Raw genomic sequence first — 27,156 nt, 5'->3', positions numbered from 1 at the left:
AAAATGAAGAGGAGTGCCAACAGTTTGGAGGACAAGGAGATTATAGTGGATGAGTGGGGAAGGAGGGAGAGTGAGGAAAGCTCTATCTACCCAGAATCATGGACTTGCAGGGACAAAAGAGTGGGGATTATGTTCATGGTGGCTCAACTATACACATGGAAAGTACCCACCAAGACAGGCGGGCTTGTTTGCTAATGTCTATCTCCAGAACCTAAATATTATTTTTAGTTGTGGGACTTCATCAATGAAAGAAAGCCCCCAAACCTGATAAGCAAAAAAGGCGTCACCAAGCTCCTAGAAAAAGACCGATGTGGAATCATCCAAAGTAGGTGACAAACTGAAGGAAGGACATGAACACCGTGGCCATAGTGATATGGACGTTTATGGTGGCGTTGAAGATAATGCTACCTTAGAAGATGATCTGTTGCCTCCGCCTAGGCTGGATTAAAAGACAATAAGAGCTAACAGGCATAGGGACACAATAACCTTACCCTCCCAATCTCTATCAGGTACTCTAAAGCTTGTGCAATTTATATATATATATATATATATATATATTCTTTTGTTTGCAATGTATTTTATGCATTGGGTTCTCATCATTACATATTGCATGATAGAGCTAGATACTATATTTGTAGAAGTTACTCCATGACATTTACCCATCCATACATTATGGAAATAGCACTATGTGTGTAAGGCAAACGACAAAGCAAGTTAGTTCCATTATCTCAGATCTTTACCATGCATTGAATGATTTTAAATGCTATCATATCCTAACCCTTATCTATTAATTCTTTGACTCTTACCACGACACATGAGTAATTGAGTAGGTATATGGGTGGGTTAGGAAGAGGTGGGAATATTGTCTATCCCCGTGGATGTTTAGGAGGTTGCTCATCACTGGTGTGGGTGACCTCACTCTCATTTGATCCAGATATTTCTTTCATTTTGTCATGGAATACTTGGACTAAAGAATGTGTGGATGCAACGTGTGTAAAGTGTGTACATGTATGGTGGTGCACGGTCTTTTGTGACTAAAAGCATTGGGGGAACACATTGGTGTGATTATAGAGGCAATGCAAAAAGTGGGGTTTGAGCTTAGATGAACTTTATATTTGCAATTGCAAGATTCCTACCACAACGATGACACTGAGGGGTATGAGGAGGTATATTTCTTGTTTCCAAACACTTAGTAGTTCTTAAAATGCGAACGAGGTAATGGTTCTACTTGCTAATAGTTACTCTCGAAATCTTTGCAGGCTAGCATTTTGATCATGGTCATATTTACAAAGAGGAGCTCTTCTCATCACATAACATACGGGCCACCAATGGGCATGAGTTGCAGGGAATATTCATAGAGTGTTGTCTTGTTGGAGTTAGATGCACTTATGAGACCCAACAATCTCCTATGTTAAAGGGAATGATGGCAAACCACTTTGTGAGCTTTCGTAAATGACCAATAGTACTATCAAGGTGATAAGATGCCAATGCAAACATCATTGATTGGTAGAAGAGATTGATTTACTAACTCCCTTAACATAGTAAGTTTGTCACCATTCACCATGCCTAGTAAGTTTGTCCTAGATTATGTGTTGCTGGGACTAGGAATATGGCAAAAGCGTGTCGAGAATTACATCCCCATTGCATCAGCTTGGAGGATGACCATAATTGCCATTTGTGCATCTTAAATGGCACGTAAGACCTTGGAACACACATGCATTAAGGTGTGGCGTCTTTAAAAAGCATACATCTGTCTCCACCACCATAAATAATAGGGACCCATTTCATTACAGATCCCCCACCACAAGCATTGGGCTCCATTACTCCACCATTCATACATGCTTTGGCTCTAATAAACCTTGTGAGTCATCCATTCGGGCTCCAATATACCCTAAGAGTCATCCACATGCATCCTCCAGTATTCGAGCTCCAATTCCAATATGCCGTGTGAGCCATACAAAGGCATGCTCCATTTTCCATGTACAATATCACCATTTTACATGGCTTCATCTTCCAATGAGGCCATTTGTCCTTTTGGCACTTGAGCGTATTGATGTATCATGACTTTTCAATCAACTATTTTAACTTAAATGATGCTTTTCAATCTTTGCTTACTGTAGCAAAATGGTGATGTATTTTATTTAGCAATCTACTATGTTATTCTGAAAATGCATTTTTTTATTGTTTAGTATTCTATCAAGAAGGAAGGAGAGAGAGAGAGAGAGAGAGAGAGAGAGAGAGAGAGAGAGAGAGAGAGAGAGAGAGAGAGAGAGAGAGAGAGAGAGAGAGAGAGCATATAATTAGCTAATTAAAACCAAGACCATAATAATTTGAAAAAATGGGACAGTTCTATTACTTACTTGAATTAACAGTTCTATTACTTACTTGAATTATGATGTGTGCGTGCTAGAGAGAGGGAGGTGGAGAGAGGGGGGAGGTAGAGGTAGAGGTGTGGGGAGAGGTAGCGAGTGGTGGTAGAGAGAGGGAGGTAGAAAGAGGTGGAGAGAGGAAGGAGGGGTAGAGGGAGGTGGAGAGATTATTTGAGAGGGGGAGGTAGAGGTAGAGAGAGGTGGAGGGGTAGAGTGTGGTAGATAGAGAATATTGAGTGATGTAGAGAGAGGTAGAGGGATAGAGAGATATAAGGCCTAGCTAACAAAACTACTTTATGCTATTAAGCTTTGGGAAATATTATTGACCATTAGTTTATCCCAAATAGTTTAATCCATTTGCCTTTTCTTTGCAACAAGATCACATGCATGTGCCCTACTACAAATCGTATCTTGAAATGAAGGCAACAATGTTGTAGAAGTTTTGGTGCTACGGCTAGCGTTGGTTCTAAGGTAACTGTTGGCGTATGTTGCAAATAGAGAGAAGTTTTGCTGCTTAGGTTAGTGTTGGTGTATATAGCACACACAAGCCAGCATGTATTGTGCTAAGCCAACATATGTCATGTCATATGAGAAGTCTAAAGGATGTGGCATCTAGTTATGGTAAAATTAACTAATTTTTTAAGACGAGAAAGAACTTCTGCTCGTGTGAGTAGATTTATAGATGTTTAAGTACAACATGTGTGGCATCAGTCCAAAGAAGGCGTTCAAATTATGATCTTAGTTTTTGTGGGATAGTTAATGAATTGAGGGTAGATATAATAAATCAGTTGGATTTTATAGTTGATTATTATGTTATGATTGGTGTGTGGGAGATGAATATAATTGATTATAGTGAGAAGGTTTACAGATAATTGATTAAAGCGAGAAGGTTTACAGATAATTTTGTCCAAAAGAATCACTATGGAAAGGCTTTATGCAATATATATTTTATTTAAAAAACAACATGCATTCCATGTCTAGTTTGTCATGTTACCTTTTTGACTTGATTACTAGTTTTCCCATATGCTAGTAAGTGCATCTCTCTCCTCCATAATGAATCAAACATTAGTGCTACAACTATTCACGAATGCACCAAAACATTACATTAGCTAAGGGTCTTGTTGACAGTGTTGGGATTTGTTCGTCAATCTGCTAGCAATTGTGTAGATTACCAATTGTTGCAACTCCCATGATTTCATTGGTGTTCACTAGTAAAACATTCATTCAAGGTGCTATCACTTTTTGAACATGTTGCATTTATCACCTTCTAAAACATTATCGGGTGAATGAAAGGTAATGGCCTAGTAAGGTAATTATAATCGATATGTTATGAAGCACTATTATCATGAGAGGTATCACCACATACTAAGTAATTAAGTTCAAGGTGCTATCACTTTTTGAACATGTTGCTTCTAAAACATTATCGGGTGAATGAAAGGCAATGGCCTAGTAAGGTAATTAGAATCGATATGTTATGAAGCACTATTATCATGAGAGGTATCACCACATACTAAGTAATTAAGTAATTATAGGTAAGATGATTATATATATTGTAATTATATAAAAAAGATTAGTAAATACAAGGTATTTATATATATCAACTTAGTTTGGAAAGGTTATTTACTTTAAACGCGTGATCGGAGGTAACTGACGGCGGCCGTCAAATTAAAAGGGCCGTCAAGGGGAACCCGGGTTAATTGACCTGGTTCAAAGGTTAGGCAGGGGAAGTCACTGGTCAGGGTTGTTCTTTCATCGTCTTTGTCTGTGCGAGGCGCGTTCCTGTGTGCGTATTTTCTTGCCTTGCTACTTTGACGAAGGTGGTGACTCCCGCGAGTACTCTCTCCCTGCAGATCGCTTTGCCGCAGGTAAAACACTCCTTTCTCCCCCCTTTTTTACTCTGCTAGGGTTTCTCTGTCTTTGTGTTCGAATTTCTGTCAGGGCTTGTTTGTGTTTCTTTTAGAATCTCCCCTAGAATCTCTGCTTGGGTCTCTATTCAGAACAGCCGTGTTGCTTCAACAGAGCAAGGGAGACAGGCGTGCTTCAAACAGAAAAGAGACCGTTGTGGTTAGAGCGCGATTGCAGACTCCGCGCAAGACATGTTCAGGCTGGCAATTCGCAGCACTCTGGTCTTGTTTTCATTCTCTCCGGCTGAGCTTCGGGGGGTGCTAGGGTCCCATCACCGGATAAGCTAGGGGAACCTAGTGGCGTGCGTTTCTCTCTATTGGCATCCATTTTTAGGGTTTCATGTCGGTGCAGGAGCTCAGCACATAGCTAGGCTCATGGCTCCAGTTCGGAAGAAAGGGGGTAAGGCTGCTGCTGCTGCAGCATCCAGGCATGTCTGGAACATTGGTGATCTCGTGCTGGCCAAAGTGAAAGGCCATCCATGGTGGCCTGCCCGGGTAATGTCATCTTTCTTTACGTCATTTTTTTGTGATTTACCACGTGGAAGGGTCACTTGTATTATGTTACCTGAATTGGTCTTACATTCTTTGATACTATCTTGCTAAAGTGAAGTTTGTTCTAACCTGCTGGGTAGTTCAGGTTTTTATCTGCTTTTACAAACTTGCAGGATGTTGTCATCTAGCTTTTTTGAACCACTTGCCTATTGAAACACTCTTTTCCTTTTGTTGGGGGAAGGGGTCGTGATCTTCTAACAGTCATGAAATAATGGATGCCTTGCAGGTTAGTGAACCAGAACAGTTTGGCTACTCCAAGGACCGAAGGAAAGTGTTTGTTCACTTCTTCGGGACACAGCAGATGTGAGTAATATTTATAACTATTTGCCTTGTTTGCCAGATGCATGCCATATTATTACATCCAGTAGGAGACAGATTTATTTTTGGATACATTACTAGCCAACATATTCTATTCTAGCTAGCTGCTAGTCATTGTGTTGCTAGACAGACAAGTAGTCACTCACTGTATTCTGCATAGGGATTAACTTTTTTATATTGTAGCTCCTAAATGTTTGGTGCCACTGGCTATTTCGAAGCTGCATCTCAATTGTAATGTCTCTTTACATGCTACATCATGGCACAGTTTTCTAATTTTTATTTGTCTGGTAGAGGATCTGTCCAACCCACGGATGTGAAAGCTTTTACCGCAGAAACCAAGAAAAACTTGCTTGCAAAAACTCAAGTCAAAAGCACAATAACAGATTTTAGTCGTGCAGTGAAAGAAATATGTGAAGCAGACGAAGGGTTGACTGATCCTACTTGTGATGACTCTCAATCAGTAATAAATGAGGTGGTGGACACAACTAATGATGAGGTGTCTGGGTCTGAAGATATAGACAAGAGTAAGGAAAAGGCTGGTGGTGCAGCAGTCTTTGTCGAATGCAAACAAGATGATGATGTGCTGAAAGGGTCTCTGACAGAGCTACAGGAATGCCAGATTGGCAGTCATGGTGGCATCTTTAACAATGGTTCTGAAGCCAGGCATTCTTTGGAGAAGCCACTGGGAATTCAGTGTGGCATCACTTATGAGCCCAATAAGAAGCGGAGAAAAACCGTAGTATGTGATGAAGCTTACCACATGAAAGATTCTTTTGCTGCAAATGTTAAGAGTGCACTTTCTCCAAGAAGATTGAGTTCGAGGTCTGCTCGAACCCTGCAGGTCTCTCAGCTTGGTAGTGCACCCACGTGCATGGATGATAATGCAAATCGTATGGCAAGGGAGCAGACTCTAGAAGAAGTGGCTAACATGTGTCTTGACCAGCACAAGGAAGGTAAGCCGACAAGTAATGTGAATCAGTCAGCTCAATGTTTGGCCGATGTGGGAGCACGGAAGAACAGCTTGTTACATGAGAACAGGAGTTGTGTTATTTACAGCAATCAAATGCCTGGATCTTTTGTCAGTGCGGATGATGTCAGTCTCAAAGACTTGGCGCATGAAGCAAGTTGGCGATTTTCTGTAAATAGGCAGTTGTCTGGAAGTGAAGACTTACCTAAACACTTTGCTGTACCAAAAGAATTAGGGACTGGAAAATTTCCAGAAACCGATGATGACAAAGAGGAAGCTGAGGAATCACTCCAGCAGACATTACTTCCTAAGAAGAAACGCAGAGCTTCAAGGAAGCCTGAGAGAGAAATCAACAGCTTTAACAGCTTTTCTTATGTAGAATCGGACAAGCAGTCACATGCAGCAAGTTCACCTCTCCTACAACAGGAGGCGCAGGCCAAAGCAATCATAGCAGAATACCAGCGGAGGAAGAGGGTTCCAACTCTTATTCACAATCGAGCACAGCCGGATTCTCAGGTTTGTTTTTTATTTTGTTGATTGATTGTTAAGTGTTCTTTTGTACGATTCTTATATTTTGTTCAAAAGACTGGTCTGCTTGTAGTGAAATCTGTTTTGCTTCCTCTTATTTTTCTGCCATTGTAAAGGTGGCTGACTATAACATCAAGCAGAACAGTGCTGGTGTAAAGGAGGAGAGAGGACATGTGGTCCTGAATTTTGATGCTTCTGATCAAATTAAAGACCTGTCTTCAGTCAGTCCAGCCCATGTTTTGAAACGACAAAGAACATCAGATGAGAAATGTGTTATCAAATCAACTGAACAGGAGGAGCAGCATGGGATTGCAAAACCATGGAATTCGGAAGATCTAATATCAAGGGAAGCCAAGCATGCAGTTATTGATGACAAAGATCTTCTTGTTGCCAAGTGGGGTAAAGCTCCTAGTGATTCTTCTACTGGAGTTGAGAGGAAAGCTGAAGTAGCAATTGAAAACCAGCTGAAAAAGGTAATGTCTATAGAGGAACCTATTTCTGATGGTCAGAATGGCGTCAGGTTGAGTGGGAATTCTGCAACTCATGGGAAGCAGGTTACCAAGTCCAGATTTACAGTTGAAAGAGATACAAGTCTGCCACCAAAAGCTGATAAATATCGTATAAGAAGCAGCATTGCTGATGGAGAGGCTGCACTTCCACCATCAAAGCGCAGGCAGCGTGCACTTGAAGCAATGACTGCATGTGCAGCTGAAGCTGCAGCAGTGGTTGAGCTTGGAAGTAGCACCAAGCTGGAGAAACAGCATGATTTGTCAGATGATGTGCAGTCTAGCCATCAAGTTGGAAAAAGTAGCAAGATAAAGGGTGAGAAGACAAGATTGCCAGCTGACTTTAACCCAGAAAATGCTTCAACCAAAACTGATGACTTTGCTTCAGCTACACAGGCTATGCGGTCAGGTTATCCAAAAGTCAATGCATCACAATTGGGGGATGGAATAGAGAAGTTTGCAGATAGCTTGTCTTCTGGTCAACACAGGATTGCAGGTTCCGAGTCAAAATCTAACATTAGTGCAGGTGTGCTGAATCATAGAAAGGATAATGAACTGGCTGCGATGTCGCCAAAGAAAGTGGAAAGTGGAAAGGTTAAACAGTCAAAATTTGTAACTCAGGTTAAAATACTGGATGCCCTGAGAGTTGGTACAGAGAAGTTTGACAACAAACCCAAGCTGAAAACCAAAAACACCCCTGGTCCTGATGGAAATGCTGAGAAGGTTATACATGACACTGCAGGAAAGCATCAGGAGCAGCATGCCAAACAGGCTAGGGTTGCTGGTTTGCCAAGGTTGCCATCAGATACAAAACCAGCGATGAAAGATCTGATTAGGGGCACGAATGCAAGTGGGAGAGGCCGACTTGAGATTTTGGGAGCTTCCAAGGTGCAAGCAGAGTACAGTGCTAACAAAGTGAGAGCGGCGTAAGTGCTACTTTTGGGCATTATTCTGGTAGAGGTGGGTTTATCTTATAGTTTCCTTATCTTCAAAATTTTGATCTTTCATTTACTTGTTCCGAGTTTGTGTAGTGTTGAAGCTGCCAAAGAGGCCCAACAGAAGGCCAAAGAGGCTCTACAGAAGCGGCTAGCAGCATCCTCATCCACGTTTTCAAAGGTTCCAGAGGTGGATAATTTTTCAACTGATCTCATATCCAGTCCATCCCCTGGTGGGAGCTCCTTGCTGAATTCGCCAGCCCATCTTCCAACTTCTGGCCCAGCCCAAGATTCTTTTGAGATGTCACACACACCCAGAGGTATTTCGGTAACTGTTTTGGAAACTCCTGGAATTTCAGGGGAAGAGGCAAGGGTTAGCCCTGGTCATATTTTAAGTTCAAGGGAAGTAATCCTTGCTGGAGATATGGAAGTTTCAGTTGCTAGAGACACTTTTGAAGGAATGTTAGAGACATTGTCACGAACGAAAGAAAGCATTGCACGAGCTACTCGCCATGCCCTTGACTGTGCAAAATTCGGAATTGCTGACCAGGTATTATTCAATGGTGTTTTGGAGTTCTCTTTTTACTGCAACAGCTGTGCATTGTTTGTGGTTATTTAGCTGACTAGATATATAAATTAAGTCGAATGTATATGAGTGTGAGCCTCTTATTTGGATAACGGTTTTAGAAGGGTAGGCTTTCGTTTGCTATGTCTGCTGGTGGCCTAGTTTTTTGTTGATCTTACCGCCTCTGTCCAACAGTTATACCTTATTCCAATTTTTTTTGATGCTCAATTTCATGAAGGTACTAATATACTTTGATAATGTGACAGCGGAAGCTTTCATACCTTAATTGCAGCCCTTAAGCACCCTGTAGTAACCTTAGTGCAAAACATGTGAAAGAGAGAGAGATATATAAACTGTAATTTCAGTACATGAATTATGTATATGAAAAGGTTACATGTATGCTTGGCCAGTGGCCTTCCAAAACATGACTTTTACTTCTATTGATGACTATCTATGACCAATCTCCAAGAGGGAGAGAGATGGACTATGAATGGACTTGACCTAGCCTCATATAGGCGCTTTTTAGAGCAAGTCGGCCAGTATTTTGCTGTCAGGCTCTTCAGAATGTCCATGGCCCATATGAATACATATTTATGCTGAATATGCTGGTCGGCTGAGATCTACTGCTGTACCTTGCGGACCTTCTGTTGCTCCTCTGCATGAGCCTGTTAGAACCTTAATCTACTCTACTGATGCCTAAATTAGGGATTATTGAATCTATGCGGAGATTAGTCAAGTCCACAGCTGTGCACGTGACAAATAAAAAGGCACTAATTTCAAGCTCTCTCTTTCTCTCTCTCACACACACCGTACGTTGGCTGAGAATCCACCAATCCAAGGGCACTGTAGAAGACTCTTCTGGGCCACTTCTGCAAGTCCAGGATAGCTGTAGGACTGCAGATATGCTGGCTGAATGCTAAATAGGGCTTCTGCTTGTTGACTTCAGTTATGATGAATGATTTATACTGAATATGAGGCGCATGCGTTTATATGTATACCTGCTGCTGGTTGGTTAGTTCATGCTGTTGGCCAGTTCTTATTGGACAAATAAATGCATAAAAAAACAACATTTAATGCTGTGCTTACTTCTGCTGCCCCAAGGATGCTGGCTGACTGCCCAATGATTGCTGGCTGACAGGAGCAATAAAGCTCCCTCTTACTGTCGGCTTCTTCTTATTAAATAGCCACCAACTGAGGCCACTAGCCATGGGCTGGCCTTCGGCTGGCCCATAGGCATGCCTTTCCAGCCTCTACATATGCTAATGCTTCTGATGCAAAAACCTAAGCTATGGCTTACTGCTACATGCACTAATCTGAGGGGGTTTTCCAAGTGGGTTAAGAGGACTGTCTCTTGATTGACCTCTATGGCTCGGAGTTTGACCTACGTAGCTCGTGCTTGACTGTCCCTGGATTGAGGGCTCACAATGGGTTCACACCGTACGACAAATGTTCCTAAAAGATAATACTTCTATACAAATGCTGCATTGATAATGATGCCAGTGTGTCACTGTGTATCCCAATGCAGGGTGCACGTGACATTCCCTCCTGCTTAGCTTGGTGGCAGGTTCAGGGCTTCCAAGTAGTTAGCCAATAATTGGGGGTACTCGTGAAAGAGCTCTTCATCCAGCCATACTTCTTCATGTGTTCCTCGGTCCTTGAACTTCTTATAGAATTGTTTGATTCTTTGATCGCAAGCGAGCTATGTCCTCGGTTGTGGCTGTCTGCTTGCATGAAATGAGCATGCAAAACTTATTGAATCTATCCACAATAGTCATGCAATGTGTGTTTCTAGATCCAGATGATGCGGCAGGAAGGCCTACAAAGTCCATTACTGATGTCGTGAAAAGATCTCTCTGAATAGGAAAATGCTGAAGTAGCCCTGCTTGTTTCATCGGATGTTGTCCCTTCATGCTTTCCAAGTCTTTTCCTTGAATTTCAAGCACAGTGGACTACTGCAATGTTTGAATCATGCCTTTATGGTTGAGAGCATGGCCGCTAGCAGGGTTATTCTTACCAAGGACGCATTCGATCATTCCCCCAAACTGCTGGAACAATTGGCTCCATCTGGGTTGCCTGTCACTCCATTGGGCATTGGGCATGGTTTGCAACCATTTAAGTGCCTGGTGATTTGTCTTAATTGAGAAATCTCTTCCGTAAAGGAAATGTTTAAGCGTTGTCATCACTCCCAAAAGCTCTTTGTCATAGGCCGAATAATTCTTTTTGGTGGTATTCAACTTGCAGTTATAATAAGTCACTGGTCTATCATCTTGTTGTAGAACAATTCCAATGGCTAGGTTACTGGCATCGATAATTACCTCGAAAGGATCACCCCATGATGCGAACTTTAAGATTGGTGATGCAGAGGCAACTCTCTTCAATGCTTGGAATGCCTCTAAAGCCTTGCCACTGATGTACTCTAAAAGGCGTCTGCGTCCAAATACAACTTCATGGGTGCCTAGGGATTCTCCACTGGCTAGCACCTCTCTCTTCCAGTACAATATGAAAGCAAAACAAAAACATATGCTGAATTCGATGTCGTTCCTCAGCACAAGAGAGCATTCCCGGCATAAAGCACATGCAGGACAACTATGGACTGCCCATAGCACTCCCACATCAGCCTGGGACAACTCTGCATCTTCACCTTCCTCCTGTATGACTCACAGAACAAGTCAACCAGCTCTGAAGAGCTGTTTACAGCAGTCGACCAGCTCTCAGTAACCACATAAGAAAGTGATCTGCAGCTGTGCACAAGTCTGAAGGCCTTTGATTAGTAGAGAATCTGTCCAGACCAACCCACCAGCTCTTCTCCCTTGTTTCTATGTCCTGACCAGCCGCTTTTTAGGGCTGTGAACTAGTCGGCCAGCAGCAGGGAAGCATCTAGTAGGAGTCGGTGAGCATCGCCCATACACCTGGTGGTGGGTATCTGTCATGGTAGATGGCTGTTTTCAGCCTCTACAACCAGTCGACTAGCTCTCATGCACCATAAAAACATGCGCCTACAACAAATCTGGAGTTCTCCTCAACAATAGAGCTCCTCTGCTAATAATAGATGAAACGTGTGCTTTTTAGGTCTAGAAGGGGGTGCCTACTTGAAGATGGTCCAAATATTGTCTGGAGCTCATCTTTTGGTCGCCACGTCTATTGCCTAGTATGTACAACTTATAAGTTGTCCGGTCACTTATAAGTGTGTGTGAACCTGCCCCCATAATTATTAATGTGTGAAATCATAAGGCTGTAAATTGGGTTTTAAGGGACACTTACCACCTACAAAACACATGTAGACCACTTGTCAGCCCCAAACAGGTGTGCACATACACATCCACAGGGTGCCCAGGTGACAGGAACTTTTTAGTACTGATGTTGGTGGTTCTTGTGTTCGTCAGTCAGAGGAAACTTTACAGGTGACCTATGCTCTGATGTCTTGTAGCATTCGGGACAAAGAAACTCCTGTAGATGAGGATGTTCTTTCCACGGGGACCTCTTGGATAGCCAGGCAGGTGGCAATTGATTACTTGCAGAAGGAGGTGGATTCTCCCGGCTTTGTGGTTCCGGATTCAGAGGGGCTGGTTGACAGGTTTCAGAAGGCCTTGCGTGGTCTTCAGCAGGTTTCCAGGACTTGGCTTTGCACCGTAACAGGTGTTGATCCTTGTGAGTAGTGTGATGCCTCTTTGACTCGAAAACAGAATGGTTCATTGATTTGGTTGATGGATACCAGATTGGACGGGAGCTTCCTGATGAGGCTTTTGAGCTCGTGTTTGCAAATGACTCTTTGGGAGGCAGGATTGCGTATCTTGTGGTTTCTGCAGCATGCGAAGGATCTTGGTCTCTTTTACACAGGAGGGGGATTGATGGATGGAGTCCGACTCCACAGTTAGAGTGACTCAGATTGGGGAGGAGATCCAGACACGAGGAGATCTACTTCAGGCGCAGGACTCCACGGTTGGAGTGACTCAGATTGGGGAGGAGATCCAGACACGAGGAGATCTACTTCAGCCCGAGGAGCAGTTTTATGGAGCAGTAAGAGGCAGTCATCTTTTGCCTTGTCGTCGATAGAGGCAGAGTACCGGGTTGCTTGTGATGTTGCTTGTGAGGTGGTGAGGTTGCAGAGGTTGCTTGGTAGGATTGGGCTTCCATTGGAGGAACCCACGGTCATTTAGAGGCACTTTGTTCATGAACAGATTGTTGCTGATGACATCTTGCTAGAGTTCTGTTTGATGGAGGACAGTACGGTGGACCTCTTTACGAAGTAGCTATCTCAGGATTTGCTCAGGTGGCACCCCAACTCCCTGTGGTTGGTTTCACAGCCAGGAACTAAGAGGGGGTGTCGAAGTCATCTCTTGTCTTTACTGAGACACCAGGGCCTCTGTTGTGGGTGTGCCTGCCCTTGTAGGTGTTGTTCTCATTTTTCCTCATTCCCTGTATTTTTCCCCATATTTTTCCCATTTTTTTCGTGGCTTGGGGGGCAATCCTGTGGTGGCAGGTGGACCTCTTATGCTGGCCGACTGCATTTGTTTATGCTGGAGGGGGTTGATCGTTTTGCTTCAGGTCCACGACCACCCATTTGTGCTGGCCGACTGGTATGTGATGCTGGTCGTGGAGGTTATAGGCCTGTCGGCTGTCCTAGAGCAGGCCGACTGCACTATGGGGGCCATATAAAATGGCCCCACAGCCCTTGCCACTTTTGTATCATTATTCGGAATCTTCCTTGTGTATATAGAGCACAGTTACATGCCTCTATCTTTGTCCTTCTCTTGTGTTGTTTTTCTGCACTGTGTTTGCTCGTGTTTCCAGATTTGGTCATCTCCGCTGCGTACTCCGACAATTTTGTACATTCCTTGCGGCTTCTAAGCAGTTGACTGCAACTGAAAAGCTTTCAAATAGGCCTTTAGAAGCTCTGGATAATCCGCAAAATAATTCTCATCCATCCATTTTACATCCATAGCTGAATAGTTTTTAAACTTCACAAGATACGTGCGTACTAGCTTGCCGTTTGCATGCTTACGCACCTTATGAAAAACTATCTGCGCAGGTTGCAATACCTTCTTAAGTTCATCCACCTCTAGTGGATCTTCCAAAATTGGTTCCATAGGAGGTGGTCCACATATGGCCTCAGCAAACTGACATGAAAGGCATTATGTATTTTCCAGTGACCAGGCAATAACAATATATAAGCCACTTCATTTATCTTGCAGGCTTTTATCTTCTGCAAGATCTGGAATGGCCCATAATACCTATTTGACAGCTTAGGAAATTGGCCTTCTTTGCTTGGCGGCTTCCGAAGCCGTGCTTTCTCAAATTTAAGTAATACCCAATCACCTTCCTTGAAAATAACCTCTTGCCTTTGCTTGTCAGCTGCCTTTTTTTGCTTAGCTTGAGATCTTTCTATGGCTGTCCGAACCTGTGCAAACGCAGTTTCCAAATCTCGGACATACTCATCTGCTGCAGCTTAGGAAATCGACCTTCTTTGACAGTTTAGGAAATCGGCCTTCTTTGCTTGGCCGCTTCCGAAGCCGTGCTTTCTCAAATTTAAGTAATACCCAATCACCTTTCTTGAAAATAACCTCTTGCCTGGGCTTGTCAGCTGCCTTTTTTTTTTGCTTAGCGTGAGATCTTTCTATGGCTGTCAGAACTTGTCAGTTTCCAAATCTCGGACTGAAACCGGCCTTAAGAAATCTGACGGGCGGTGGAACAAACACTCGCACACAAAACACTTCATCATCCATGGGAACCTGAAAAAGAAAAACAAACAGGGGAGCTAGAATGCTCCTGCAAATAGTACAAGGACACCGATTGGCCCCAAAACGCAGTGCCGCCCCTTGCGGTATTTCTTTACTTGTTCAAAAATGAGTACATAGTACAACTTGTAGAATCCTTTACCAATAGGATCCCTTTTAGCTTTTCACCCAGGACTTTCCAAATAAGAACTCTCGTTTAGTCGAGCAAAGCATTCTATAGAGAAGGCACATCTGTACGACACCTTCTTGCTAGAAAAGGTCTTCTCTATCTCAACCATGGATCTCACGAATCCTTTCCCAGACAGCAGTAGGGCTGTACCAAACCATATGTCCTTCCTATAGTCACAGCCTGCATGTAACCTCGAGAAAACTATAACCTGTTCACATGAATCCAGAGACCTGCTTTTCACACGAAACCAAAGACATAAACCATAGACTTGTATCCCATAACCATAGGCCTGTTTTCTCGATACCAAAGTCTTGTTTCTTCTCGAAAAACCAATGTCATGTTTCCATGATAGATAAATCCACATATGCAACATCCAATCACGATGCCAAAAACCTAGAGAGAGAAAGATAGAGGACGTGTCAAGCAATCTCTGAATACACATAGGTCCAAGACGAAGAGCAACACACATCAAGAACATCATCCTGTGCATCTTAACTTGATCCTCTGTATCCAAATCTCATAAACAAAGCCTACTTGCGAAGAGAGAGAGAGAGACCCCTTGGCTGTTAGCCCCTCGGTGCCTCCTTCAGCTCACCTTCTTCCAAGTGAAGGGAGAGAGTTAGGGTTTCATGTGGGAGACATACACAGAGAGAAGGAGAGAGAGAGAGAGAGAGAGAGAGAGAGAGAGAGAGAGAGAGAGAGAGACATGTGGGGATAAGTCAACTCAAGGTATGAGTGTGTGACTCCCCTATCACACATGTATATTTGCTCTAGTACACATAGTGCACTTAGTACATTAAAAGTACTAAGTGTACTATGTACTATAAAACTTATGGGCTAGTACACACTATAAGGGTGGGCATAATGCCTTTACCCCAACAACCTCCCACTTAAAGGCAAAGTGCCCTTAAATGAAGGAAAAGAAAAAATCAGCATGTACATGAAAATATACAAGGCCATATCAAGGCTGAATCCGGCCTCATCCAATGCCCATCAAGTGTCTGCAATGGAGGCAAACTAGATCAGTCGGGTTGTCATCCGTATGAATCTTGACAAGCTGAATCTGCTTGTTCTCTATCACCTCTCTGATGAAGTGATACTTCACATCCACATGCTTCATCTTTGCATGAAAGACAGGGTTCTTTGCCAACTGGATGGCGCACTCTGACAGTCACAATGCAACAATGGAATATCCCCTGTATAACCCAAATCAACCACTAACCGAGATAGCCATAATGCCTCCTTGCAAGTCTCTGTGGCTGCAATATACTTGGCCTCTGTAGTAGATAAGGCAGTGCACTTCTGCATCCTGGATATCCATGACACAGCACCTTCTGTGAATGTAAAGACATAACCGGTAGTAGACTTCCGATTATCTGGATGACCGGCATAATCCGAATCCGTGTAACCATGCACTAATGCATCCTGTTTGCCAAAGCATATGCACATATTCTGTGTGCCCTTCAGGTATCTCATGACACCTTTCACTGCTTCCCAATGCTTCTTGCCAGGGTTGGCCATGTATCTAGAAACCACTCCCACTGCAAATGCAATGTCCGGCCTGGTAGCAACCATGGCATACATGAAACTGCCACAAGCTGAAGCATACAGAATCTTGGCCATATCAGCCCTGCCACTATCCGACTGTGGGCTGTCCATAGCACTGAGTTTCACATATGGAGGCAAAGGAGTACTAGTCTTCTTCCCCCCATCCATATTGAACCTCTGCAAAACTTTGCCAATGTATTCCTTCTGAGACAAATACAACACATGCTGATTTCTGTCCCAAAGTATCCGCATACCCAAAATGTGATTTGCATCACCCAAATCCTTCATATCAAAGGTTTGATGCAGCCTCTTCTTCAAGGCATCCATCTCTTTACGAGATTTCCCGGCAATCAACATATCATCAACATACAAGATGAGGATCAATAGACTGTCATCCAAAGCATTCTTGGTGTATAAGCAGTGATCTATGTCACTCCTCCTGAAATCCTGGGATTTCATGAATGTATCAAATTTATGATACCATTCCCTTGGTGCCTGTTTGAGCCCATAAAGACTCTTTTTCAGCTTGCATACAAGCTTCTCCTTTCCATTTACTGCATAACCCTCTGGCTGTTGCATATATATCTCCTCATGGAGATCACTGTGAAGAAAAGCAGTCTTCACATCCATCTGAATCAAATCCAGATCATCATGAGCAACCAAAGCTAATACAGCTCTAAGTGGGGTCATTTTGACCACTGGAGAGAAGATCTCATCAAAGTCCACACCATATTCCTGCTTGAAGCCCTTAGCCACTAACCTGGCTTTGTATCTTGGCTTTGCATCAGGTGCAACTTTGAGCCTGTAAACCCACTTGCATGGCAAAACCTTCTTGCCTGTAGGCAAATGCACCAACTTCCATGTTCCATTTTTGTGCAGAGAATCCATCTCTGACTTCATAGCACGCTCCCAAAGAGCCTTGTCTGCCCTCTGTAAAGCCTCCTTATAACATGAGGGCTCCCCACAGTCAGTGAGCATCAAGTAGTCAACCCCTGGAACAAACCTGTCAGGGGGTCTGGAGGGTCTTGTGGACCTCCGTACCCAATGACCATCATTTGCAGGTTGCTGTCCAGCCTGCATATCACCTATTGGTGGCTCCTGTTCCATGCCATAAGGTTGAAAGATCATGCCCGGTATCTCCTCTAACTGCGGGATATCCATAGGGATATCTTTTGCCATCTCTGGCTGTCCATTTGGACCATTTTCAGCACCATTTAAGGGCTGGTGTTGATGCTGTAATGGCTGATTTACAGCCCTTGGTTGTTGTCCATGATGTCCATCATCATCAAAGATGACTCTGCCAGGCTCCTGTTGCCTTGCAGGCTCCTTATACATGCATGTTTCATCAAAAATGACATCATTGCTGCTATAATCTTTCTATTCACTGGATCCCAAAGTCTATACCCCATTTCACCTCTGTCACCATATCCTAGGAATATGCATTTGTGAGACTTAGGATCAAGTTTGGTGCGTATTTCCCTGCGTATGTGCACGTACGCAACACAACCAAACACTCTCAAGTGCTTGTAGGACGGAGGCTTCCCTGTCCATACTTCCTCTGGCACTTTCCCACCAAGCCTCGTGTTAGGTGACCTGTTTATAAGATGAACGGCTGTCATAACAGCTTCAGCCCAAAAACCATGAGGTAGCGCAGCATGTGACAACATAGAACGGACCTTCTCCTGAATGGTCCTGTTCATCCTCTTTGCTGTCCCGTTTTGTGGAGGATCATAAGGAGTAGAGAGCTCCCTCTTGATGCCTTTAGCATCACAAAAGTCCTGAAACTGTTTGGACATATACTCTCCACCATTGTCGGAATGCAAAGCCTTTAGTGTTTTGCCAGTTTGATTCTCAATATGAGCAACACCCTTCTCAATCACTGAGAATGTATCACTCTTCAAACAAAGAGGATAAACCCACACCTTGCGTGTGGCATCATCAATAAAAGACACAAAGTATTTTGCCCCTCCCAAAGAAAGCTGAGGCATCTCACATACATCTGTATGCACAAGCTCTAACTGAGCATCTTTCTGTCCAAGAGCTTTCTTGTGGGGGCATTGGAGTTGCCTGTCATATATACAATGCTCACAAAACTGAAAACTTGAAAACTTTAGAGAAGGCAAGTAACCAAAACGAGACAATTGCTTCATTCCTTTGACACTCATGTGTCCCAATCGGCTATGCCACATAGAGATTTCCGGCAGCTCGGTTGCATTTACATTAACATGGTGACAAACACCAGGATGCATGAAGTAAAGAGTGTCCACCTTAGAGCCTCTGGCAACAACCAGTGAACCCTTACTAATCTTCCACTTTCCACGAGCAAATGTGGTAACATAATCAGCACCATCAAGCTGTCTAGTAGAAAGCAGGTTCTTCTTGATCTCAGGCACATGCCTGACATCATGGAGCATAAGCTGTGAGCCATCTGAAAACACAAGCTTCACATCACCTCTGCCAAGAATCTTGCATGCATGGTTGTCACCCAAATAAACTACTCCTTCATTGCCAGCAGTATACCTGACAAACAAGTCTCTGCCTCCTGTGACATGAAAGGAGGCACCTGAATCAATGATCCATGAGTGCATACCATGACCATCTCCTGCAAGGAGTGAATGGGCATCAAGTAAAGACGGGAATAGGACTTCATCCTCACTGTCACCTGCATGTGACACATTGACTTCTTCAATCTTGACTCCACTTTTGCCCTTTGGCTTTGCATCTTTGGCTTCATCTTTGTCTTTGTCCTTTCCTTTGCCCTTTTCCTTTTGATCATTCTTCCATTTGTAGCATTGCTTTTTGATATGTCCCTTCTTGCCACAATAATGGCATTCCAAGTCCTTTTTGGAGCGGGACTTGCTCCTTCCCCGTTCTTGGCTTTTACCCCTTTGCTGGGATCTCCCACGTGCATTCATTGCATTGGACTTTCCAACACAGTTGTTCTTCCTGTTCATCTCCTCTTGAAGGAGAGCACCCTCCACATCTGCATATGACAGCATAGCATTTGAATTGCTAGTGGCCGTCCTGAATGTGTCCCAACTCTCTGGCAAAGTGCATAAGAGAAAGGTGGCTTTGAACTCATCGTCCATTGCCAACTTTTGATTGATGACCTGGCTGACAACACCATTAAACTCATTTAGATGGGCTGTCATAGACGCCCCTTCCTTCATTTGAAGACCTATGAGTTTCTTCAACCAATACACTTTGCTTGAGGCACTTTGCTGGGCATACAAGTCCTGCAATCTCTGCCACATTCCCCAAGCTGTCTTCTCTTCACGTATGCTGAAAAGTAAAGTGTCTGACACAGACAACATGATGGTGGATCTTGCTAGCTCATCCATATCTTCCCATTCTTTAGCAGTAAGAGAAGCGGGCATTACACCCCTTTCTTTGATGGGCTTGTGCTGCTTCTTCTGGAGCAACACATTATAGCACTGGGTTTGCCAAATGTCATAATTATGTGAGCCTTCAAGCTTTTTGATGTGAAGCAATGAAGAGCTCTCACTTGTGGTTGCCATAGCAATATGCAACCTTTGACACAGTCAATGCCTGACTCCCTGCAAGATGTGCAAACACTGCACCAAAACACACAAAGTGCTCACAGTTGTTCTCCCAAAGTTTATCTCCCACTGTGGAAGCACGAATGCAACTCTCCTCCCACTGAATGTGATAAAATCACCAAAATCTGGTTGCTGCAGATTTATGACAGCACCTTAGATGTGCTTTGTTCCCCTTCCAAAGTACTGTACAACAGTACTAAGTGCTCACCAATGATGTACCAAATCTGTACCGGCAAGTACAGCAGCTGAAAATGAACCTTTTCCTCACTCAAATCAATGTACAACCATGCCAAAACTTGTACAAAGTTGTACCAAATCTATACCAGCAAGTACAGTAGCAATAAATGCTCTCCTGGCTGTCCAAATGAGTGAAAATCAGACCTTGACAGTCCCTACCACTGCATACAACAGTCCCGGACAGAAATTGAGCAAAAGCCCCTTGACTGCAAGTGGATTACTGAGGGTTCAAGGCATAAAAGTCTTCCCTGCTGCGTTGCCAAGCTCAACAAGCACAAAATCTTGAAAAGCCCCTTGATTCAAGATCAATTTCTGATCATGAATGGTACATTAATGCACATGAAGGCATCCAGAGTCTTCACAATGCTTCCCCCTGGCCACATATACATCCAATACATAAAAGCCCCTTGATTTACTGGCACATTGAGTGCTTGACAGGCATCAACACATTGCCCAAAGCATCAAATGCCAGTGCTTGCATGCAAATCAACCCAATTGGCACAAAAGCCCTTTGATTTGCACTCCAATTTCTTGCAATTTTACCCCAAATGTGAGATTGCTCACACCATACAGCATGTATGAATGCCCAATGGCACAATTACATCAAAAGCCCGAAATGTTGACACCCAATTTCTTGCAAATTGACCTGGAATGTGACCAATGTCATGCAATGTTGCCAATTTTGCTCAAAATCTAAGCCATTTGGACCTGTACCTTTTCAATTGATGAAAATGGACAAGCAAATCCCAAAATTGAAGCAAATACCTCGTACAAATTTCTGATTTCTTGCGATTTGCAGGTACGGATGCTGTATTCGTGCAGGTGGACGGTAGCGGAGGAGCTCTGCAGTGATCACGCCATGGTGGACCTCACACAACACCTTGACGTATGCCTGGTCGCTTTTGGCCAATGCACACAAAGACTGCGCCCAGCACACACCTAGTCGTATGCCTGGTCGCTTCTGCACACACAGACTGCGCCTAGCACACACCTGGTCGTATGCCTGGTTGCTTCTGGCCAATGCACACATAGGCTGCGCCCAACACACGAGAACCAGCACACACCTGGTCGGATGCTTGGTCGCTTCTTCTCCAGGCTCGAAACTCCCGTAGAAGCTCGCGGGTGAATCTCCCGAGAAGCAGGCGTATGCGTGCGATGTTGGCGTTGGTGCGTAGCTCTCGTCGTGGGTGACAAGACCTCCACAAGTGTAGAAGACGTCGGGTCCAGAGGCTTACGGCACGCTGGTGGGTCACTAGCCCCAACCCCTCCGCTCCGCACTCCTCCGGCCTCACCACGTTGCTGCTGCGCACTCAGGTGTCGCAGTGATGTGCCTTGTGAATGAAGCGTTGGAATCCGCGTTCGTCTAAAGGGTCCCCTTCTCCGCCATAACTGCACCTTGTCTAGACTCCTGCGAACAAGTGCAGTGCTGAAAAGCTAGGGTTCCCACAACCAGGGCTCTGCGCAAGACACAAGAGGGGGAGAGTGGGCGAGTAGCAGAAAACACACAGAAGAGCAACCGAGTTTCAAGACAGGGCGCCTTCACAGGTGGACACGGACACGAAAAATAGTAGGCTCTGATACTAGTTGAAGGGAGAGAGTTAGGGTTTCATGTGGGAGACATACACAGAGAGAAGAAGAGAGAGAGAGAGAGAGAGAGAGAGAGAGAGACATGTGGGGATAAGTCAACTCAAGGTATGAGTGTGTGACTCTCCTATCACACATGTATATTTGCTCTAGTACACATAGTGCACTTAGTACATTAAAAGTACTAAGTGTACTATGTACTATAAAACTTATGGGCTAGTACACACTATAAGGGTGGGCGTAATGCCTTTACCCCAACACCAAGAGAGAGATAGAGTCGTGCTGTCCAATCCAGCAGTCGCCTGGAGATGTCTCTGCTGGCTGCTTCCACACATGCAACCTGCCTGCATCCGCCTGGCTCCTGTTGCTAGTTGGAGCCCACATGCGCAGCCACTTGGTCTTCCACATGTGCAGCCTCTACCTGAAACCTGCCTGGCTGCCCGACTGGATGCAGTCCGTATGTGCAGCCATACTTGGTTGTAGCTTACGCGCAGCAGCGCCTGCTTGAAGCCCATGCATAACAGCACCTGCTTGGAGCCCATGCATAACAGCACCTGCCTGGAGCCCAGGTGCAGCAGTGCCCTGTTGCAAGCCATGTGCATCAGCACCCTGTCAGCACCCAGCAGCAGTACTCGGCAGCAACCCATGTGTGCAAGTGCAGCAACACCCATCAGTAGCAGTACCCGCCTGCAGCAGCAGCAGCACTCGGCGGCAGCAGCAGCACTCAGCTGGTTCCTGCGTAGCAGCACCACCCGTCGCCTGTAGCCATATGTGCAGCAGCGCCACCCGAACAGCTGCCTGTAGCCATATGTGCATCAGCCTGGTAGTCGCTTGGTCACCCGAACAGTTGCCTGTAGCCATATAAAAATGGCAGCCCACCTGGTGCCCACAGCCATGCACAACCCGATGTAGCCCGGCTGGCGCTGTAGCCTTTGTGCGTAGTAGTCGGCGACTCCATAATGCGACGACCTTATGATTCCGCCACCCTTCGCTCTTTTTAAAGATGCGATGTGCTTTTCATTAAAAACGCCAAAAAGCAAAGTTTAAAGGAAACGCATGCTTTTCAAAAATATAATAAGCCTTTAAATCATCAAAGGTTTAAAAACCTTATAACTTTTAAAGTCCCTTTTGTCCTCTTTCACACTTGGGCTGGCCACCATTTATGGGTTTCCTTTTCATATCCAACTTGATGCCGTTCACACTGTCCATCTCGTGCCCGTGCTCGTGACTTGCTTGATGTCCAGAGGAAAAAACATAGGGTCGTAACACGGACATACTCATCTGTTGCAAAGATTTCATCTTTTGTTCGTAAGATAGGTGGAAGCACCACCTTGCCATTGGAGCCTTACTAGTTGAAGAATGAACAGTGTTATTGTATGCAAACTCAACCAAAGCAAATACCTTTCCCAATCTGACTTCTCCTTAGATACATAGCACTCCAGCAAATCAAGTATGGTTGAATTCGCAATTTCACTCTGACCATCTGTTTGAGGATGATAGGCTATCTGTATGCGAAGCTTCCCAACGACGAGTGACCTTGACTTCCTTGCTCTCAAAGGCAACATCTGCGTGAAAATCCACGCCCAACACCTGGGACTTTAGCCCGAGAGGAGTAGCCATCTGAATGGAAATAAAGTTATTTGTAGAGGCATTATCGAAAAGGAATAGAGTTGTTTGATCCTTTTAACATGCCCCAAGCTTTGCATAAAATCCTGCTCTTTGACTCATGTGCGGTATTACCTTGAACATCAGGTATAACATTCACACTAGGTTTTGCATCTTGCACATTATTCCTTTTTGGATTCTGGGGACATTGAGATTTCATGTGATCTTTGCTCCCGCATAAGAAGCACTTCTCCTCTCTCATGCAATAAAAAATATGCTGTTTGGACAGTTTAGGGTCATCCTTTTTACACCCTGGTTTCTTTTCCAAGCCCCCTTTGCATCCCTGTTCCCATTAGACATACTCTTATGTGGCTGTCCACCCTTTTTCTGCTCATTTCTAGGTCTGAATTTTCTCTTGTATGAGCTGAATTCTTATCTTTTTGATGCTCCCTTACCATGTAACTCCTTAGAAATAGTAGTTGAATATATGAGCTCCTGTAGAGTGTTGTGGGGATACATTGCAAGGTTCTTCCGAATGATTCTTTGCAGCCTTGACTCAAACTTTCTTTTCTTCTCGTCCTCACTAATCGTCATGAAAGGTGTGGCCTTGATAAGAATCTGCCAAAACTTATAGACATTGCAAATTGAACTCCAAGCCTATGGTTAAGAAAATAAAGGGAAAATTATTTATGACTAAACAATACAAGCCAATAAAAAGGACTCAAAGGATGGGAGATAATTCATCAACATCTTCATCATTCATTGTCCACTAGGTCTTCAACTCATCATCTTTCCCTCATCATTATCGCCCTCATTCTTTGCATAATCTGGATCCTCCACGTCCTTAGGTATCATATCTCCCTACATACACCAAATATAATTAAATAATGTAATTAATTAATATAACACAAAAATTACATAAATGGACTTATATCATATTTTTATTATGTACTTAATAAACAAGGAGACCACTTACATTCTTATTATTAACACACAACTCAACTCTAGGAGCATGTAACCAATCATAAGTGCTCTCCATTTTGTGCCCATAGCCATATGCCGAGTACTTCTCGAAAGCACTGGCCACCGTCTTGGCTGTCTGGATGTATATCATCGCACAATGTGCGCCTTTCCCGACTGCTCGCTTAGCCTGTAAGTGGCTTATGAGCGAAAAGTTCGGAATTCCTAGCTCACACTTAATGGTCACTGGGGCGTTTGACATATTTCGATTGATCTGGAACGTGTGCTTATCCCACTTGACATCAGGAAGAAACTTGTGAAACCATTGAATGCCCAAAATTATGTCTGCTCTTACAAGAGGGGCAACCATAAAATCACGCACAAATTCTATGCCTTGAATAACTAATTTAGCACCTAGAGCTTCATATTTGACGCTCGTTGTCATGCCTGTGCTAAAACCCTCAACTTGTTTGTCCAGTGAAGTTAGGACGGAATGGGCACGCCTAGCGGCATGTTCCGTGACCACGCATCTGCAATTCAAGCAAAGAGCTCGGTTGCGGTCGTGACCCCGCGAGAGGGTCCCTGTGTCGAGGATCTGGAATTTGGGATACTGAAGGAGAGGGAGGAGGAGATGGAAAACGCGACGCAGGAGAACGGGTATGCTCTTCTAGAGCCAAGATCTGCGCCTTCTACTCTTCCAACTTGGTTGTCTGGTCTGCGATTTCTCACATCATCTGCTGGAACATATCTATTACTCTCAATCCTGGTGCCCTAGCTGGGCCGCCCGGTGCACTCTGGTCCCGTGGTTCTTGGTCTCTCTCGTCGTCGAAGCTCGCCGCATAGCAGGAAAACGCACTTCCTTTCCGGAGCGCAATCTGACCATCCACTATGTGTGTGGGAGACGTCCGGAGGGTGAAAACCAACTGTCCTTCGAGGGACAGGAGTCACTCCGAAAGGGGTAGTCCACCAGCGTCTGAAAACTAACCACACGAGTGAGAAAAAAATCTCGTTTCTTTGCTGAATCTTTGCACTTGAAGTAGGCTCTCATACCACTGTAACATGCGGAAGCTTCGAGGAAGATCAGTAACTTCAATGCTCAGAAATCAGCACACTTTTTGCGATGGAATTAATGCACAAAACTGAATGAAGATGTGTAGAAAATAGAGAGAGAGAGGGAGAGAGGAGGGGACACAGTATTGGGTCCCAAATACCCTCTGTAGGGCCCCCACCACGGATGGTGTATTTGCTTTATTAGAATGATGTAAATCTGAAAAGAAAATACATAAAACTTGACCTTTCTTGGCTGAGATAACTCTTCCCTTGACCTGCAGTCCTTCACCCCTTTGCGTTAGCACTCCTTGGCTGTCTTGGGCCTTGATTGCCTTAGCACTCGGTGAATTATGAGAGAACACAATGGGATTGTGGGCTCACTATTTATACTACTCCATAAAAGCAGTCGCCAGTATTAATCCAGGTGGCTGTCTCCTTTTGCCCACGACTGGAATAAAACAGCATTGAATGCGGGATAAAATCCAATAAAAGCTGTTCTTTTCTTCCCTTTGGTTGGCTGGCACTAGGCGCATGATTCCCTGGGCACTGAATCCCTTTTGTTTTGAGGGCTGGGCAGCTTGTGTGGGCTGCCCCACACTTGCCCTACAGCCATCATAATGCTGGATGTGCTGTCGGCTGCCCTTGGGGCTGTCCTACAGCCCCTCCATGTCTGGTGGGTTCAGCCAGGGCCTTCCTGGCCCTCATGGGGGTGGTTTTACACTATCCCCATGCCCACACAAGGACTTGGGGTAGCCTTATGGGCTGGCCCCTTTTCCTAAAAGCAAACCCTAACTATCTACACAATGATCTGGCATTTAGTACCATACTAGATACACATAATCATTGACATCATTCCAGAGGGAGACTCACGGCACGGACTGGCACTGTTTCATGTGCAGGACAGTGCACACTTGACCTTGGACGATTGTGCAGGACAATGCACACCTGACCTCGGATGACTGGGATGGATCCCTGGCTGACTCGTCTCGGAGTGGGCTCACATGGGACCAGTTTACCATCCTAGGTCTTGGACCTTATGTATAGATACGTCTACGTGGCATCCAAGTGCGGGATGCACGTGACACTTTGCCATCCACCAATCACTTGCAGTCTCTTTAAGATGCATACCCACATGCCTGAGCATAGATTTCTCGGTGAAGTCCTCAGTGCAAAAGGCTATTTCAAATTGCCTTATGAAAGCAAGTGCCTTGGTGGTGTCCAACTTTCCATTATAGCTCTCGAATTTGATGTCCTTGTTCCTTGACTTGAACTCTTTAGCCTTCTTGCTGTGATGACGAGCATCCTGATGCTCTAAAACATCATCCTCTTCGTTATGTCTACGATGGCAACGGTGCCTAGGTCTAGGGTTGAACACCCTCTACTCTGGATAGAACTCTGGGAGTAGGAACATACCTAGAAGGTGGAGATACCACCGACAATGCATGAAGATCTTCTGTATCTCTCAAATGGGCTGAAAAGCCCTTATCATCTACTCGAGCTACATGTCGATGTACATCATCTCCTCGGGCTACATGCCCTCTCACCTCAATTGCATGGGTTGCATGCCTTGTCATAACATTGGATCGGGTTGCATGCCATGCCCATTTACATCACTTGCTGAGCCCTGCATGCCCTCTTACATCACTGGTGTGGGTTGCATACCCTCTCACATCAGTGGTGTGGGTTGCATGCCCTCTCACAACATCATCGGATTTCCCTTCATGGGATAACGTGCGAGGTTGCCGTGTGAAGACCCACTTGCCCTCATCATCAGAAACAACATCACCACGGCTTTTCAAATAAGCAACATCCAATTCTTGAGGTTTGTCAATTCCCATCTGTTGGACAATTGCATCAAAAGTGACTACATCAGCCTTGACATGAGACTCTCAAAAACAGTCCCTGATACCCTCAAACACAATCCCTGAATTGATAGTTTAGGAGGGAGTGGTGAAGAGAGAAAAGAATCTGCCATGCTGCTGTACCACTGTACGGCCTGCTGAAGAGAGAGAGATCTAAAACTGGCTGCTGTCCACTGTACAACCAGTGCAAGGGAGAGGAGAA

The 27,156-nt window shown here is 44.5% G+C and overlaps 1 protein-coding gene across 5 annotated transcripts in view; it reads left to right on the top strand.

Moving 5' to 3' along the window:
- Positions 1–4,062: 4,062 nt before the first annotated feature.
- The window catches only part of LOC147639806 (protein HUA2-LIKE 1-like), a 61,578-nt gene continuing 38,484 nt past the window's right edge, over positions 4,063–27,156 (top strand). For 4 of the 5 annotated variants that reach the window (XR_015262009.1, XR_015262012.1, XR_015262011.1 and 1 more), the window contains exons 1-6: positions 4,067–4,234; positions 4,389–4,768; positions 5,052–5,128; positions 5,435–6,626; positions 6,755–8,070; positions 8,176–8,629. Coding sequence is in view for 2 of the 5 variants with exons in the window: in XM_086774251.1 (XP_086630377.1) it covers positions 4,649–4,768; positions 5,052–5,128; positions 5,435–6,626; positions 6,755–8,070; positions 8,176–8,629 (3,159 nt within the window). In the remaining 3 variants the exon portion in view is untranslated. Of the gene's footprint in view, positions 4,235–4,388; positions 4,769–5,051; positions 5,129–5,434; positions 6,627–6,754; positions 8,071–8,175; positions 8,630–27,156 lie in introns of all 5 variants that reach the window. The other variant, XM_086774235.1, reaches the window with a different exon arrangement.

This window comes from Cibotium barometz, chromosome 3 (genome assembly GCF_041138505.1).
Source record: "Cibotium barometz isolate CiBa-2024 chromosome 3, ASM4113850v1, whole genome shotgun sequence".
Classification (NCBI taxonomy): domain Eukaryota; kingdom Viridiplantae; phylum Streptophyta; class Polypodiopsida; order Cyatheales; family Cibotiaceae; genus Cibotium; species Cibotium barometz.
This window is presented reverse-complemented; position numbering and strand designations above follow the sequence as displayed.